The 17,922-nt window shown below is 42.3% G+C and overlaps 1 protein-coding gene across 2 annotated transcripts in view; it reads right to left on the bottom strand.

Moving 5' to 3' along the window:
* LOC139760872 (uncharacterized) overlaps window positions 1-13,023 on the bottom strand; it is a 29,240-nt gene extending 16,217 nt beyond the window's left edge. The window contains exons 1-17 of one of the 2 annotated variants that reach the window (XM_071684609.1): window positions 12,881-13,023; window positions 11,460-11,572; window positions 10,335-10,581; window positions 8,945-9,045; window positions 8,395-8,508; window positions 6,936-7,050; window positions 6,600-6,733; window positions 6,087-6,283; window positions 5,635-5,746; window positions 5,057-5,281; window positions 4,871-4,966; window positions 4,655-4,738; window positions 3,805-3,924; window positions 2,570-2,716; window positions 2,277-2,445; window positions 864-1,032; window positions 104-354 (exon numbers count right to left, since the gene is read on the bottom strand). In XM_071684609.1, coding sequence (XP_071540710.1) covers window positions 104-354; window positions 864-1,032; window positions 2,277-2,445; window positions 2,570-2,716; window positions 3,805-3,924; window positions 4,655-4,738; window positions 4,871-4,966; window positions 5,057-5,281; window positions 5,635-5,746; window positions 6,087-6,283; window positions 6,600-6,733; window positions 6,936-7,050; window positions 8,395-8,508; window positions 8,945-9,045; window positions 10,335-10,581; window positions 11,460-11,564 — 2,386 coding nt within the window. In that variant the 5' untranslated portion in view covers window positions 11,565-11,572; window positions 12,881-13,023. Of the gene's footprint in view, window positions 1-103; window positions 355-863; window positions 1,033-2,276; window positions 2,446-2,569; window positions 2,717-3,804; window positions 3,925-4,654; window positions 4,739-4,870; window positions 4,967-5,056; window positions 5,282-5,634; window positions 5,747-6,086; window positions 6,284-6,599; window positions 6,734-6,935; window positions 7,051-8,394; window positions 8,509-8,944; window positions 9,046-10,334; window positions 10,582-11,459; window positions 11,573-12,837 lie in introns of both variants that reach the window. The other variant, XM_071684599.1, reaches the window with a different exon arrangement.
* Window positions 13,024-17,922: the final 4,899 nt, after the last annotated feature.

Raw genomic sequence — 17,922 nt, 5'->3', positions numbered from 1 at the left:
CTGAGAAATATGGAAATTAGAGTTCGTGTTTCGTCTCATTATAACATCACGTAACCGATTCAATCTTTGTTATAATTAACGAATCGAAACTTCAACGGCTCACCTAGACTCGCCCCACCGGACAAGTACACCACATCCTCGGACAAGTCTATGCCCGCCACTGTGCTGCCCTCCGTCATCACGATCGTGTCCGCCACCAGCGTCGAGAACGAGGCTCCAGCGATGGTCTGGCTGCCGGTTGTGGTCACCAGGTCACTGACTGGAACATCGTCCAGGTGATCCGTGTGAAGGGTTTCCACTTCCAGTGTGTTTATGAAGGTTTTTCTGCCAGTTATTTTGCGAGAGTCGTTGATTCTGTAAGAAACAACTTTTGATAGCAAACAAGGCAAATAATTAAAGCAAATCAATACAGATATACCGGGGTCGACGTGCTGTCAGTGGATCAAACAAGGCATGTGATACGTCCGGGTTTAACCATGGAAAGGTCCATGGGGCCTGGATGTTGATAGGGAGCTGTGTTTTCGATGCATTACACATGACAGCTGGAGAATGAGTGTGATTGATGTGGCCTATTTCCGTCAGTTTCCTGGCGCTGACTCGCTGACGCTAGTGGGGGCGATGCTGTTTCCTGTGGGGTGGGGTGGCGCCGAGAATAGATGAAGGCAAACAAATATGAATATGTACACGTGTATATATGTATGCGCATGTGTACGTATATATGCATATGTATGTATATCAAGTGCGTTTATATACGAGTGGATGGGTCTTCGTCTGTCATGGCACCACCTCGCTAACGCGGGAAACTGCGAAAAAAGTAAAAAAATGATCATATTAATGACGAACCCGTACATGGCACAACTTACCTGATGATGTCACCAAGCGTCTGTTCTATGGAGATGACGATACCCAAACCATCAAAGACTTGCTCAACGTTCAGACTGTAGGCAGCGAGGGTGTCCAGGTGCAGGTCGGACGTCACCAGGGTCTTCACGCCGCCCACCACCCTCGTCGAACCCGTCGCGGGAACAGCGTCTGCAACGACCGAGTCCATGAAACTCATCCCACTCTAGCTACAATGACGTACCGGCAAGGCATAATCTTGCACACTTGTTTTAAGCTTTCGTTAAACATTACTTATACAGTGCTTTTTTTTTTTTGGCTGCGAGTGTGAAGGAATATTTAAAGAAGTATTTAATAGATTTTGACTTGCCTAATCTGACTTGTTACCAAATCACGTCTTTTTCTAGGAACTGTAAGCATTGAGGACGAGTATAAAGTGATCCACTCTTTAAACCATGTCCACTCAAAACCTCTGCGAGCTCATGGTTCAGATCATCATACCGAGCTATAAGAGGCAAGGATCAGTGTGGGCGTGTCAACATTCTAGTTATTCTGACAAGACAGTCATCACAGATCTCTCTTTCGAGACTGGACTTCAAACTTTTACGTCCGAGAAAATACAACTTACACACAAAAAAAAAGTAAACAAAATATTGTACATTTATGGTTGTCGATGAAGTCCATACAATCATTATATAGAACAATTTTGTTAAAATTACTCAATGACTGGTTCATTGCCAATCCTGTTTAAAATTCATTAGGATATATTTACTATGTGGTAAACTCTGATGGTAAAAATCATCTGGTACCTTAAAAGCTTCATTGCAGATTATTCCAAACCCGGGATCGCGACCCCAAAGGGGGTCGGAAGCCTCGTAATGAAGGGTCGAAAGATCTCAAGACTGTGTTTAGCGTAGGTTTCTCGAGCTATATTGGTTTAGGATTCTCCGTCTCAAGCCAGTCGATTGGCGTTACAGAGATGAGACACTGGCTCTACAGGGATGATCATCATCCTGCTACAGTATTAAAGAGCATTATAGCTTACACAGTCTGCTGACATTACCTGGCCCAAGTATGTCAAGTTCAGAGGGAAAATAACTGACAGGAGGTACACAAGTGGGGAATTTTTCCACTAGAATGTACCGAACACAGTATATTCTGTGCTCAAGTATCAATGTATATCCTGTTCCCAGGGAACATCATATATCCCGTACCCCAGTAATCATTTTCCACCTGTAGATACACGATCTAGTCGGTTACGAGTGATGGACCAGCACAGGTAACATTACTCGACGGCACTTTACCATATACTGGTGGTCACTGGGCTAGACTATCCTTCCGCCACATTCCTAGTGCTAATCGTAGCAAGTTCCATTCTATGAAATTGCCATTTCAACACCTACACTTTCGGTGGATTTTATGGTGGCGTAACTTACCGTCCAGAGTGGATCGTATGGTGATGAGTTGTGTGTTCAGGTTATCGAGTTCCTCTGTGTACTGGGCCAGAGCCAAGAGTTGCTCCCGGTAAGTGGAGTAGCTCACGCCGTCCAGCTCTGTGCCCGGCAGGCCTATACTTGTAGCGTCAAACTCGGAGGTGTTGAATGGCTGCGGAAAGATATACATCGATCAACTAACGAGCGAAGATTAAGGTGACTATAATGTTTATATATTTCGACAGTTTTGTAACAAGTTTACAGAACTGGCCCGAGGCTCATGCCAGACTACTGACGCCGGTGACGTCGATGCTGTGCAGGACAGTGACGGAACCATTGATGACGATGGTCCCGGAGCCAGGCACGCCGTCCCCACAATCTACGCTTCTGGCTAGGCTCTCCTCCACTTGCTCCACTACCTTCAGCTGCCGCGCATGCTCCTCCTGAACCAGAGAGATATTATATAAACTAAAAACAGTGTTCTAGTGATACAGAATTCTGTGGAATGCAGCAGTGTCACACTCGTGAATGCCTTTAGTCCACCTTGGGAAGTCTGTGCTACTTTACCACTTAGAAGCGATGAAAACGAGACCAGCGGACAAGACTGACTTCCTCTAACATCATTGCTCATCTATTAACTCTTGTTTACCGCCTTAGCCTCCGTCCCAGTATACAACGGGTGGGTTATGATAGGGAACTCTGGTGACAACACTCCCACTGCTGGAACTTTTCACTCCAATCATTGTTTCTATAGACGAGGGAGGATCGCACACCAAAAACTTCTACTTCCTATGGCAAGTAGACCCTTCCACCTAATCCGTTACTAAATGTTCATTTACTTTGTGACTCCAGGTGTGTCAAAAAAATATCCGGTAACAAGATGCTTTCATCGCTTACCTTAACGAGACGTTCCTGGAGCGGATGTACGTTACCATTATGTGCATGAAACCTGTCAGAGCCTAGTCAAGTAAGAGTAAGGGAATGTATTACACAGTGTTGCTGGGGGTCTGGTTAGAATCTTACGTGTATAGCACATCCTGCTGTAGACCACAGTGGCCCACCTGCATTTTTTTTTTATCTAGACTCCTAATAGTTTCATCTACAATACATTGTGTACATTCTCATTATATTAAACCAAAGTTCAAAACTGATGAAATTACACAATGCATTCGGCCTGGTGCTCTGCTAGTGTGAATCTTCATTTGAAAGATTCTTTATCTTGGACATGTGACAGCCCCACCTCAGTCACTCCTAGCTCGCCATGGGGAAGAGACCATGAACGTTGCCTGTGTTATACCACCATATAACTTTCTGTTTACGATGATATCCTCAAACGTGAAAGAAGGCAATTGGCAACTGCATCAGTAAATATTTTAGTGCTGCAAAAATACATAGTAAAACAGACCCACTGGGAATTATGTATTCTCGAGAGCAATCGTATCCATTTAGAAGTGATATTGCAAAGCTGTTCTAGAAAATTACACGAAAATGAGAATTTGTGCAAGGGGAATGGTGGTGCGGGCATGGTTACCTGTAGAGCAGTGACAGAGTCGTCTATGGCTATATTCTGGAGCAGGACGGGGTCGGTTAGTAGCACCAGCTTCGCCCACAACACCAGGCTCACCACACCCACCCCAGCGTGCACCACAACCTGTGGGGATGAAGATCTTAGTGGCTGGTCTCTACCCAACCCCACCACACAAACTCACCACCTACCTTACAGATTCTTTTTGTATCCTAGGTGACCTGTCCTAGCCTAGCGAGCTGCTGACCTGTCCTAGCCCAGAGGCAGTCACCTGTTGACCTGTCCTAGCCTAGTAGCCGTCACTAGGTGAACTGTCCTAGCTCAGTGACAGAGCCTAGTACAAATGAACGAATTAACGTTCAAAAACAAAAGTAGCCCAGTCCAAAAAGCCTCGACCTATGCAAAAAAAAAAAAAAAAATGATTCAAGAAACTCCTCAGCACACACACAACACTAGCCTGATTTAACGGATCAAGGCCAAGTTTTGGATTTTTGCTAAGAAAATACAAGGCCTCAGAAAAACTTTTTCCTACAGACAGAAGAAACTACAAAAAAAAACATTACCAAAAACTAACCACAAAAAAAAACTAAAGAAAACCCAACCAAAATAACCAGCTCCGGAAAGGATCGATTACAGCGAAAGTAGCTCAATCAACATGAGAGTGTCAACACATACTACATTTAGCCCTCTACTAACACATCCTCGAGTTAACACGAGTGATGTCACATGATCACTATATGAACAAATCTTAAAATTTAAGAAAACTAGTAACACAACAATACACAAGCTGTCTCCTAGGCTTTTTCTAAGGTTGCCAGCTCGGAGTCATGGAGGACGTATACACAAGATTTCTTACTTGTACATGCTGCTCAGCAGGTCCTGGGTCAACGTACCCCTGGTCCCAGTTTCCAATGGAGACGTCCAGGTTGGTCGTGTAGCCCTGGAAAGGAAAGTATATAGTACCAATGCGGACCCGGGTTGCGTCTTTAACACCATGGAGGCAAGTTATGTTCATGCTACCTTTATATTGCTATTCAAAGTATTTTAGCAGGTCTTCACTTCTTGTACGTACCACCTGCATGGACTGAGCCGTGCCGTTCCACACGTAGGCAACCAAGTTAGTGTCGTGCCCCGTCAACAGAACGACCTCGTCCCGGCACGAAGGTACCTGCAGATGACCATCATTGTATACAATCCTGAAATACTTGACCCTATTCACGTAAACGACAATTTCTCCGATATAGACATTTCTGCTTACGTGGAGAGGCAGGAAAGCGTGGAAGAAAGAGAGGCCGTGGGAAGGATGCAGTCCCTGGAGGATCTCGTAGCGAAGCCCAGTCTGGATGTAGAGTCTGGCGACGGAGTGGGTGACCAGCAGCAGGTAGTGTTCGAATCCCCAGCTCATAATGTCCCAGGAGATGATCTGTTCCTCACACGTCAGCGTCTGCGCGTAGTCCACATGAAACTCGTGCCATGCGTCCTCCTGTCGTGGGTCAAACGAGGAATTTGTTAGGGAAGTGTAGTCAGTTCGCGATGTCGGAATCGGGCCATACGAAGAGTAATTTATCAATGGTACGAAAATATTCACAATATTTTTCAGCACTTATATAACGTGTATTATTCTTTCTCGAAACAGATTATCCAAGATTCAGACTTTGTGTAACAAGCTGATCAATCTAAGTTCTTTAGATTTTCTTCTTCGTCGTCGTTTAGAAATACACTGCATGGCACACAGAATCACTACTGGGAATTTGTTTGAGGTCTCCAAGTCAAGAAGCCGACGATGGAGGGAGGGAGGGAGACGGAAGGGCATGAATCACAGGAGGCATCAGTCACCTGGAGATGGTGCAAAAGGAGGTCCTCTCTGTGCAGCACCCCGACCAGTAGCTGCCCGCCGGCTGCCCACGTCTTCATCTCGCTGCCAGAGGCCGTCCAGTGTACCGCTAGCCTGCAACACCACAACACCGTCAGTACAGTCCTGCTTCACCCATCACAGATACCACCCTCCTAACAAGAGAGTTGCCAGCACACTTCTGCCTTCCCACAGCCTTAAGGCAGCTCACCTAACCCACACCCTGAACCAGAGCCAGTCTACCTTACCCAGAGCCAGTCTACCTAACCCAAAGCCAGCCCACCTAACCCACATCCTCACCCAGAGCCAGCCCATTTTCTCCACACCCTGACCCTGCCCACCTTCTCAAACACCCTAACCCAGCCCATCTTCCCCACACCCTCCCCAAAGTAGCAAGCCCACCCAACCTTCACCCACAACCAGCAAGGCCACTAACCCGACAGACAGCGTACTCTCCGTCTTGCTGACTGTGACCTCCCGTAACTCGTGCGTGTCTTCGTCTGCATTGAAGGTGACCAGGAACCTCCGCTTCTTAAGGATGCCATAGAAGTCGACCAGGGCTTCGCCGTACCCCAGGTGAGTCACCCGATGACCGACGAACTGGCTACTCAGGGGCTGTAGCCCATCAACGTTCTGGGAAGAGGAGAGGACACATTAAGACGATAAATGCAGGAGGCAACAAGGCAAAGGAATGTGTGCGGAGAAGATATTGATCTTCTGCCTTAACATCACAGGTCTTTGGTGCTTACGGAGCAATTTCGAAATTACGGACAACGAGGGAAACAAAGTGGCGGTATGTATGAATCATAGGAAACAAAATACTTGCATGTAGATAGATTTTCATATAAAGGGGAAAAATGTAGTGCAGCTTCATATCATCAGCCAATTTTTAGTTTCCTTTTATGTTGACAGCATTTGCAAGTTGATTTCTCACTAGGAGTAAACTTACGGCCTTGAAGAAGGATACAACGTAGTTCTTAGCGGTGATGACCACTTGCTGGAGGGCTTCCTCCTCCTCCTCGGTCGCAAGATGTAAATGGTACTGGAACCCAACTGCTGCGTCTAGCTCCAGCGGACGCCACCCTGCATGGAGAGATTAATCTTAGCCCCTATGTACCCAGGAGCTTTTATAACAAGATATATCCCCTATAACAGCATTAGTGCATAATGGAAATGTATATACAGGTATTCGGATCGTGTTCAACCTCCAGTTAGGTTTGGAACTGGACAAAAAAAAAAGCTGTATGAAAATTCATGATGAAATATATTCCTATGTTGTCCTTACTCGCGGCCTGACAGGCATGGTCGGAAGCCTCCTTGCCACACTCGACGCAGGCGTCTCCGTCGTGACCGTCGGCTTGTTTACATAGGCAGCCGCCCGGGGAGCAGCAGGCACAAGTCTGCGTACCGCACCGTAATAAAGAAATATTGGATCAAAGCATCTCAGGTGTAGGGAAAAACTCACCCATGACCTAGGAATGAAGCGACATATGAATTTATGAAGGAAGATCACAGGGGTCAAGTTGTAAGGGGAATTATCTGCTTATATAACATATAGCCTAGCTGTCTTTTTCAGCATCTGATGTTGTGCTGCGAATGACTCCACCTGTACGACCAAGAATTAACATCGTATCAGGGAACCACAATAAATAGACTAAAAGTTAAGCCATTGTAACAAAAAGTAATTTTTCGGATACCATCGGAAAGTTATCGTCCAACCTAACAAAACTATCAAGACCCAAGCTGATCGGAGGTAAAAAGTATAATGTTATTTCATCCTTAATGTTATCTTTACGATTATTTTTTTCGCCTCTCATCTTTCGATCTACAGGCTATTCCTAGTTTCTTTAAATGGTCAGAGACACTAAAATTCACTCAAATCCTCAACCCATGCTCACTACTAATCACTTTTCCATTGTGTCAACTAACTGGGTGCGTCACGAGACGCCAACAACTTTCACATCACCTCCATATACAAAATGCTTGTATGGGGTTCCATCCTCAGTCATTCCTGTATTATAAGTTTGGTATAATCCTCGCTATGAACGGTTCTCACTACATCCATTGATCTCTTTCGTTGCCTACCACTCCCGACACAGTCTTTTCTCATACATCCTCCTGACCATCCAACCTACCATACGTTTTACATGGCTCCGCTATCATGACTGAAAACGCAATTACGCGCCCTTATTTTTTTCTCCCACACCACATTCTTCTAAACTTGCATAATTCTGTTTATTCTCTCATTATATAATACGCAAATTACCTATCAACTAAATCTTTTAACTATCTTGACATACGAATTTCACATTCATACATCACAAATGGGGCAAGTGCCTCATATAGACATTTTTTCCTCTTCCCAAAGCCTTTAATGCATCTCCAGTTTTTCTGCATATGCTCTGAATTTCACTACATATCTAAACATCCATAAACTTCCAATTCTTAAACAATGATTTCATTCCTTTCAAGGACTAGATTCTTCCTTTTACTCACATCAACACAGTACATCAAGACAGCCCACCTTTCTATCCAAAATCTCAATCAATAGACAGCGTCATCAGCAGACTGCAACCGCGTTAACTTCCATTTGTTTCCATCCACGATTAATGCAAATGGAGTAGCAGTCTGAATACGGTAGAAAAGACTTTATATAATTACCATGAACCTGGTGGCTGGAATGGTCTGTGTGGTGGGAGACCACTGACCAAATGTAGTTGAACTTTCGGCTCGGCGTGCCTTACCTTGGAGTCATCCAGATCACAGGGGCAACCGGAGGGAGAGGCTGTCCATCGGCCGTGCACCTGCACAGCCACCATCTGCCCGTTGTCAACCACCACACCCCAGCCTGCCTCACTCTGCACGACATGAAAAGACGTTCAGAATCACATCCGAATACCTCAACATCTCAGTCTTAATATTTCATAAAGGGACTATTGGGTGCAAGACAGAGATAGTGATAACATTTAACAAGCCCAATTTTCATTTGTAACAATCCTAGGATACAATGGCCTGGTCTCAGACCAAACTCATTGCTCAGGTTAAACTTAAGGCTTCTACTGTCGTGCTCAAGAATCTTTCAGTCGTGCTGAAGGAAGATTAGGTCTGCATTTTTACTTAAATGTTACATTCAAACCATCTAATTACCAATGCTCTCCTACAAGTTTAGCTACTAAGATTTTTCTGGGTAGCTTTCATGTCTTCGGCAATAGTGACGGTGGTGACGATATCTTGTGTATGAAAGAGTTACTCGCTCTCCCCAACCCGTCCAGTAACCTAGTCAAGATCACTTACCCGGCAGATAGCAGGCAGGTCACGCAGGAAAAGAGGGAAGACATGCGTTATGTCCACGGCGCCATAGTTGCTGGCCACTCGGATGTCCTCGATCTGCACCACTGTTAACAACCTTCGATTAGTGCACAGCAGAGTCATTATAGATAACTGGACGTACTTAACTTTTGAGACCAACTAATTTTCGTTTCTTAGAGAATCAGCTTGGTAATTCATCAGTCAATCCGTCGCATAGTAAGGAGTATTTAAGATTCTTTCACGTCACTGGAGAGGTTCTTCACTATGTAAAAATCTAAGACAAAGAATTAACTCCATTGTAAAACCGTAAAAAGAGAAAGATGCTTTAGTAGAGTCTAGTCCTTTAGTTTTTCAAAAAAATAAAATTTCCCAATGGCAATACCCGTTATTTCATTTATCAAGGTTCAGAAAAATACACCTATCATGGTATTGTAGTCATTTCATAAAACAGTAGCTGAAGTCAAAGCTATTCTTAACATTTGGTAACTCCTATGGAGCCACTATCGCCTCACGTCTGTTAAGAACAAAGTCATTCACACTTTATTCTATTAGAAATCACAGTACCTATGTGTCTAGAAGCCTTACAATAATCAAGATTATACTCCATAATTGAAAAACACCTATACTTACAGTACTGTAAATTTCTAATACATCATACATTTATAATTCAGGTAATTTTAGTTTCCATCAATTTCTTTTGGCAAGCGAATCGAGTTTCCCCATGGCATTTCATGATATTCGAGCGATTCTATCCATTTCTCTCGCAATCACTAGCTTTCGATGGAACCTAATGTAATGCACTTTGCCTAACTTAACCTAAGGGATGAGCGATGCTAGCCGGGGGTTCTGTCCAAGGAACCCCCCAGTTTTCCTATACCTTCCCCAGCTGTTGGCTCTGACCCAGGTACTCAGGTGTGCCTGCACCTTCCCAAGCCATGACTACCGGGGGTTTTCGCTGGAGAATGTTTGCTCTTGCAAGATTTTCTTTAAATATCATTATTAAATATCTCCCTTAACATTCCTTTGCGAGCTATATCATCAGGGCTTTTAAACAGATCTATCGACTGCATACAACAAAAATTTCGTAACTCCTCTGGGAGGTAAACTGTAAAATTAACAATTATCTTGTGATATTGTAGGGCAGTGAACGAAAACTAAGCCAGCATACATTATATTTCTATAAAGTTAACCACAAGGAGTACAGTTTCCGAAAAGCAAGACTAATTAATTCCTCAGCCTATTTAAGATGGTCAAGAAACAAATACTAAGGGTACATACTTTAGTTACACATCAATTTCGTAATTACCAAAGAAAATGGTAATTCCGAATGTAGGTAAACAAACCTAAACCTAGCATTCCTTATCCTACACCTTACTCTCTCTCTCAACGATGGTGTTGTAGGTGTAGGAATGCCAGTAGCCAGGCTCCAGGGTGGGTGGGGAGGGCAGGTAGTACTCGTAGCCGGCCGCATCGTGGTTGTGAGCTTCATGAAACTTAACATCTCGTCGTGATCGGCTGAGGAGCTTGATGATGTTAGCCTCGTACTGCTGTAGGTGCAGCTCGTACTTCTGTTCGATGTCGTTCTGGAGGTCCTCCAGTCGTGACCTCAAGAGTGTATCCAACTGTGAATATAACCATGAATGATCAATTAGCAACTCTGATATAATTATTTAGAATAAACAGTTTCATCCTCTTTCATTTCTGTTTGAAGCACAAACAAAAGAATATTTCTTCACAAGTCAAAGATTTAGGTAATTTCTCAAAGAAGAGAATAAAATAATACCAGATGGTGTGCACCTCTCGTTAGTCTAATCATTACTGCGCATGTAACATACTATACTTTCCGACAGACATAACTGATGATTAAATGAAAAATTCTGTAGTGATGGGAATTCAGCACAAAGTGCATCATTATACAGTGTATCTTGACTAACAAGACTAGCAAAATATTTAATGTTGAAATATATTTAATTCTTTAAGAAACTTCAGCTTTTGGTATGAGGCTTCCTAGTTTCAACCACATGAAGCATTATGTTTAAATAACTTAATTTTTGGTTACATGTGGACTACAGGAATGCGTTAGTGAAACCTTTTACATATTCGGGAAATATGAATGGATGTTATGACTGATGTCAAGACGAATCGACCTGTCTTAACTGATTAGGAATGACATGTACTACTAAAAACAGTAGTCAAAGACTTATTTCAGCTCGTCTCCTCCTCTCTGTTCTTCTCCCAAGCAGATACCTCCCACATAACCACCCACTAAATCTTAAGTTTACAAGTTTATCAGATTTTACACAGTTGTTCCTCTTACTGACCATGTACTCCTAGACGGGCAAACTACGGTGTAATGCTAATGTATACGTTTGCGGTTTTTTTTTTTTTCATAGTCATTGATTACTTAATACTGTGCAATTGGCGGAAAACCTGCCGTCTAAACTTTGAGGATTTCAAAAAGCTTTATTCAGATTTTCCCAACGACATGAAAATGACTTACCTCTTCTGTCGAGAGATCATCCAGAAGCACCTGGGAGGGGTCCAGGTCCTGGTAGGAAAGGGCGGATGCTGCCGCCGCCCACACCGTCAGCCACACCACCAGCATCTTCACACCTCCACATAAAATGAAATACATCAATCACAAATGCCGATGTATTACCTTCAAATCGGAAATGTAATATTTGCCATGTATTCATGAATAAGACATGGCGAAAAGCACGAGAGCGTTCTCGGCAATTACATTCATAAATTCTTACTATAAATGATATGGAATTTAATGATTATGTAAACATTGTTACCTTGGATATGTACTCAAGTGGTCAGTTTATGCAGTTTAAATTTTCTTTTTTTTTCCTTCCTCACTTGCTGGCACAGAAAACTTACTATGGGGAACTTCTCTAAGGTGCAACTCTGTCCCTCACCTACCTAACAATGTGGAATAACTCCCATAAATAACTACAGCTTTCATCCTTTCCATTTTGAGATAAAAAGGGACTAAGCAATTACCAAATGTCAACAAAAATCTAAAAATGCATTTCATAATTAAATTATTTATAATGTACTAAGACAACCCATTCTTGCTGTGTACTTGGAACTATGATTTTATGCCATACAACTACACAAACCTAAATAATCGAGAGTTTGCGGTGGACCGCTGTGTTGGATGGTTGGCAGTTACTACGGTGACAATTCAACACAAAAGTTCACTCCATTTGCTAAAGGTGGCAATCCCTAACACTATCCCTCAATTGCTGCATCTTGAAGGCATAGCACTTGAAATGCTCTGGTGTTTACCTTCTTAAAGTTGTAATTAGAGATTTTATGATTCAAAATGTAGATTGATTATACCGTAATGGTTATCATATGCAACAATTATCACCGGTGGCCCGCATACTATACTGCAAAATAATAAGTTATTTCATTCTTAATTACTAGGTTCAAACTTTTTGCTACAGAAAAGTCTCTGCAAAGCGAGCCATAGAAACATGGGTATGGCGAAAGAAAAAAAAAAAAAAAATCGGCAATATTACAGAAACTGGGTAAGACCTCAACTGTCACCATTCGATCCCGTAACTATCGAACCTTACCTAGCCCCTAGAGGGCAAGGTCAGACTCCTTAGTATCACCTTTAGCCTCCCTTACCGTAACCCACAAATGACGAAAGATTAAAGCTGATGAAAAAGGAACTAGTTGGCGAAAGAACGTTGACCTCCCGTTGCGGTAAAATATCCACTGCATTACGAATACCAGCTTGACAAACAGACCATGTCTATGAGAGCAACTTTGGTTACGTTGTAAAGTTTGAAAAACAAGGTAAAACTTCAAACTCCACTAAAACGCCCAATAAGTTACACACACATAAAAAGTATAATACATACCTTTACTGTTCCTTAATAAACCGGCCTTAAAAGTAGCATCTACCTTTTCTTCACTACGATAGTCACCAGTGTAATATCTAAATTAGCCACGTCTGCTTCTGCCCGTCCTTGGTGCCAGTCTGGTATGTTGACAGAAGAAAAGGAGACTCATAAAAGTACCCAGACTCTACACTCGGTATAATTTAACACTACGTTGAGCGGAGTTTCCTGCCCTCTTGTGGTTAAAAGACGAAACTATAAGAATGATAGAAAATGGATTTTTATATCGACTAAAACAATATTTTTCCTTCGGTATCAGTTATCATAAATTTCTTAAAATCTATTTTCACATCGTCCTCGTATTTATCTCTTGTTCATGCATGTGCGGCGTAATTTGAGAATAATATTCAATATCTGGTTGGGTACAAAGCAAATTTTTCATCCCATTTCAAATGCGTCGAGTCTCTAGCGCGACTGGTTTGTTCATATCGTCACCTACTGTATCAAATGTATGTTAGAAATCAGAATAATTATCCTAAAAGACATATTACAAGGTAAGGTGAAAAATTAAAAGAATGGAAGAATATGAAACTTTAGAAAAGGATACACAATGTAGAAAGCAGGTGGGCTGTCGGTCATATAATGAACCATCAACGCTGGACGAAAACGTAGGGGGGAAAACTTTTGAAATTACCTTGTGCTGGAAGAAGAAATTTGTTCTGTAAGAAATTAAAAGAAAAAGTCAATGATGATAGCGAAAACAGCAATAATCTAAGGAATTCATAGCCATCTCAAACAAGGTAGGCTATGTCTTATGCTCTTTGTCACGCCTGACCGTTGCTGTTGTTTACATGAATCGGAAAATATCAAATTAAAGTAAACCTTCATCATGCCAATTCAGCATCAACTAATATGAGAACTAAAGCATTTACTTCAAGATCAGTGACCCATTCTCTTGGTAAATGTGTTCCGGGAACACTATTTTTGTCTTATTTCGTTGTTTATCACTGTGTTCCTCACGACAAAGCAGCGCGCGCATGAGCACTGATGCCTGGTGGGCTCAGCACCACTGCCTCTAACGGTTGGGGGACAGACTGCACATGCCAGTTTACAAATGACATTTTTTTTTGCAGGAATCGCATGGCATTGGGGTAATATCCTTCCTATATATAGTTAATAATCGCCTAATAACCGTCTAGCCATCATCTGCCACTCTGGAACAAGCAGTTTCACACTCGGTGTCCTTATTTTTTCTTATATATTAAAAGACACAAGATATGTATTTAATAAGAGACTGCCTAATTCTATGGTTCGTGTAATCGTCCTGAACAGGAAATTTTCAGTTCATCTTCGACATTAGGCTGGGCATGTGTTTAATGCCGATATAAATAGATTTCAAGTAATCTTCACTCACACGACCAAACCTATGACCTCACACAAACAAATGAATTGAAAAATGTTACTTTCATTGTTATATTAAATAAGAGATAAATAGATCATTTGTTAATGTCTATCGTGGAAAAACTTGAACGAACTTCCATCAAATATATAACAATTTGGGGAAACACACGAATGAATGAGTGGAGCAGGACAAGATAAGGAGGAACAAAGAAACTTTGATGAAAAATTCTGTGGACAAGGCAAGAGACGATCGAAAACATTTCCCTAAATTTACAAAGTCAATCGTCTGTTAAATACCGGCTAGTCAGGCTACGTCAGGACGTAAGGCTAGTACAGGATTATGTAAAGATATGCGAGAAGCTGAAACAAAAACTCAAATGTGTTTTCAGGGTGGAAGATGTTCAATAGGAGGCGGATCCATGATTTTTCACAGGGGTGGGGGGTTATGAAGAGGAGAAAGGGGAGGGTCCGGGAGGATACATCTCCCTTCCCGACCCGGATATGTTCTTTGTCACTATACTGCATTTTGGTGACGTAAGAAAACACGTGAAGGTTGCGATGCACACTCACCACGTCCCTGAATACAATAGGAAGTCATCAGCCACACAAGGTGTCACATAACATAATAACATGTGATTCAGCGCATTTAATACCAGAAGGAAAGAGAATCCGGTCATTATGCTACCTGTATCCTCCACCTTCGCGGGAAGATTACGCTACATCTATCAACGGAGACAGGTGAAGGAAAGTTATATAAGCGACGCTGGCCAGACAGAGGTCGCGACTAGGCTGGACGCTTCCTCTCCCAGGCCTGACGCCAGGGTGAGGCGCACGCTGGCTGAGCAGTCATCGGCCGGTGGAAGGTAGCACGTCCGGCTGATCAACAGATAAGATAACAGTATCTAAAATCGCCTCAATATCTTGATACTTAAAGTCACAATACCTTGATATTTAGTTAAACATCAAGCAGGTCAACTACACACACACACACACACACACACACACACACACAAGAACAGAGACCCAAAGAGGAGATATTATCGTAGAAACCCCGCAGAACTCTACAATATCTACGGGTAACATAAACAGACAAATAGAACTCAGGACCCACAGCAATGTGGTGAAAGGTTCTGTGAAACTTACAATAAATGAGTAGGAACAGGGGTATCTTTAGCCTCAGATACAGAGGGACGGTCAAGAAGGAGGGAGGAATGGTCGAGTGGAAGATGTCGAGAATCGAGGAAGCTTTGTGATGTGTTGTGGTGAAGCAACCGAGCCAGCCGGCCAGCCAGCCAGCCAGCCAGTGTTTGTAAGGTGTAATACAACAGAGCAAGAACCGACTATGGCAGGATGATACACGAGAAATAAAAAAAAAGTCTCGATAGATAATAACATGGACTCTTAAGATTGGATGCAATCTACGACTTTTCTATAGATTCATTAAGATTTTTTGCCGTTGGTTGAAATAAAGCTAAATCATATCTACGGGGGAGGGGGAGAGGTGGATACTGATAGAAAAATATAGCGTCTTGACCGATATTAAGCTCACGGTCCTGATGACATTCATGCGCAATTGCTAAAGATATGTGCAGATACAGTCGACAGGCTGCTTCACCTGTGACTGAAACTGTTGCGGGAGGAGGGGTGTGTGCGTATGCCAAGCGGGGTGTTTACGAGGCCGAGAGAAGTCGCTGGACTGCAGCAGGCCAGTTCCCCTGACGAGTGTGGTGTGGAAAGTAACGAACAAGATCACCAGAAAACATATGGATGACCTGTTGCAGAAGAGAGACTACCTGAGTGAGGAACTAGTGGGGGGGGGGGGGTCAGTAAAAAGCCATAGGTAACGAACCTCTTCATTTTTCCAAGAGAGAGTAAGCTCCTTTGCGGGCAAAGGAAAGGGCTGAATGGACTGTAAAGTACCTGAAGTGCCAGAAAGCATTTGATGCTGTCTGTACCACACAGGAGGCTGAACAAGATGCTAAACCTTCAGGAAGGGATAACAGGAGACTCCTTCGATGGATAATAGATTATTTCAGTGGAAGGGGAAAACGGAAACGTGTCAGAAGAGCCTTTCCGAAATGGGGTTAAAGTCACGAGTAAGTATAAAGTGATGAGGATAGATCGAGCAAAAGAAGGCGTCAGTATAAGACTCATATTATAGGAAGGCGTCAGTATGAGACTCATATTGTAGGAAGGCGTCAGTATGAGACTCATATTGCAAGAAGGCGTCAGTATGAGACTCATGTTGCAGGAAGGCGTCAGTATGAGACTCATGTTGCAGGAAGGCGTCAGTATGAGACTCATGTTGCAGGAAAGCGTCAGTATGAGACTCATGTTGCAGGAAGGCGTCAGTATGAGACTCATGTTGCAGGAAAGCGTCAGTATGTGTGTGAGACTCATATTGTGAGAGTCGACATAGTCCCTAACCTATCACGAGTTCAAAAAACCTCAGACGACTCTGTCTTTTGGCAAATATTAGAGTCACATTCTGGTACGTGAATAAGGAAATATTCAATATTCTCAGCAAATTTGGTTACCTTACTTCCATTGCCCAAATGACTAAGAGAGAAGGTTCAGAGGAGGGCAACAAAGATGGTAACACAAGCAAGAGTACTGAGCTACAGGGAAAGGGAGAGAGAAGAGTAAGGAGTGACTTGATTACAACTTTTAAGTTTTAAAGGCAGCTTGAAGAAGAACACAATGAACAGTTCTTAAGATAGATGGATAAAACACTTAGAAGCTATAACACAGAGGCCATAACACAGAACAATCAGATGCCATAACACAGAACAACTAGAGGCCATAACATAGAACAATCATATCATAACATAGAACAACTAGAGGCAATAACATAGAACAATCAGATATTATTACACAGAGGCCATAACGCAGAACAATCAGATATCACAACACAGAACAACTAGAGGCCATAACATAGAACAATCAGATATCATAACACAGAACAACTAGAGACCATAACATAGAACAATCAGATATCATAACACAGAACAACTAGAGACCATAACATAGAACAATCAGATATCATAACACAGAACAACTAGAGGCCATAACATAGAACAATCAGATATCATAACACAGAACAACTAGAGACCATAATATAGAACAATCAGATATCATAATACAGAACAACTAGAGACCATAACATAGAACAATCAGATATCACAACACAGAACAACTAGAGACCATAACATAGAACAATCAGATATCATAACACAGAACAACTAGAGACCATAACATAGAACAATCAGATATCATAACACAGAACAACTAGAGACCATAACATAGAACAATCAGATATCATAACACAGAACAACTAGAGACCATAACATAGAACAATCAGATATCATAACACAGAACAACTAGAGACCATAACATAGAACAATCAGATATCATAACACAGAACAACTAGAGGCCATAACATAGAACAATCAGATATCATAACACAGAACAACTAGAGACCATAACATAGAACAATCAGATATCATAACACAGAACAACTAGAGACCATAACATAGAACAATCAGATATCATAACACAGAACAACTAGAGACCATAACATAGAACAATCAGATATCATAACACAGGACAACTAGAGACCATAACATAGAACAATCAGATGCTATAACACAGAACAACTAGAGACCATAACATAGAACAATCAGATATCACAACACAGAACAACTA

The sequence above is a fragment of the Panulirus ornatus genome, chromosome 3 (genome assembly GCF_036320965.1).
Source record: "Panulirus ornatus isolate Po-2019 chromosome 3, ASM3632096v1, whole genome shotgun sequence".
In the NCBI taxonomy this organism is placed as follows: Eukaryota; Metazoa; Arthropoda; class Malacostraca; order Decapoda; family Palinuridae; genus Panulirus; species Panulirus ornatus.
Note: the sequence above shows the minus strand (reverse complement) of the source record. Positions and strands in the feature narration are given on the sequence as shown.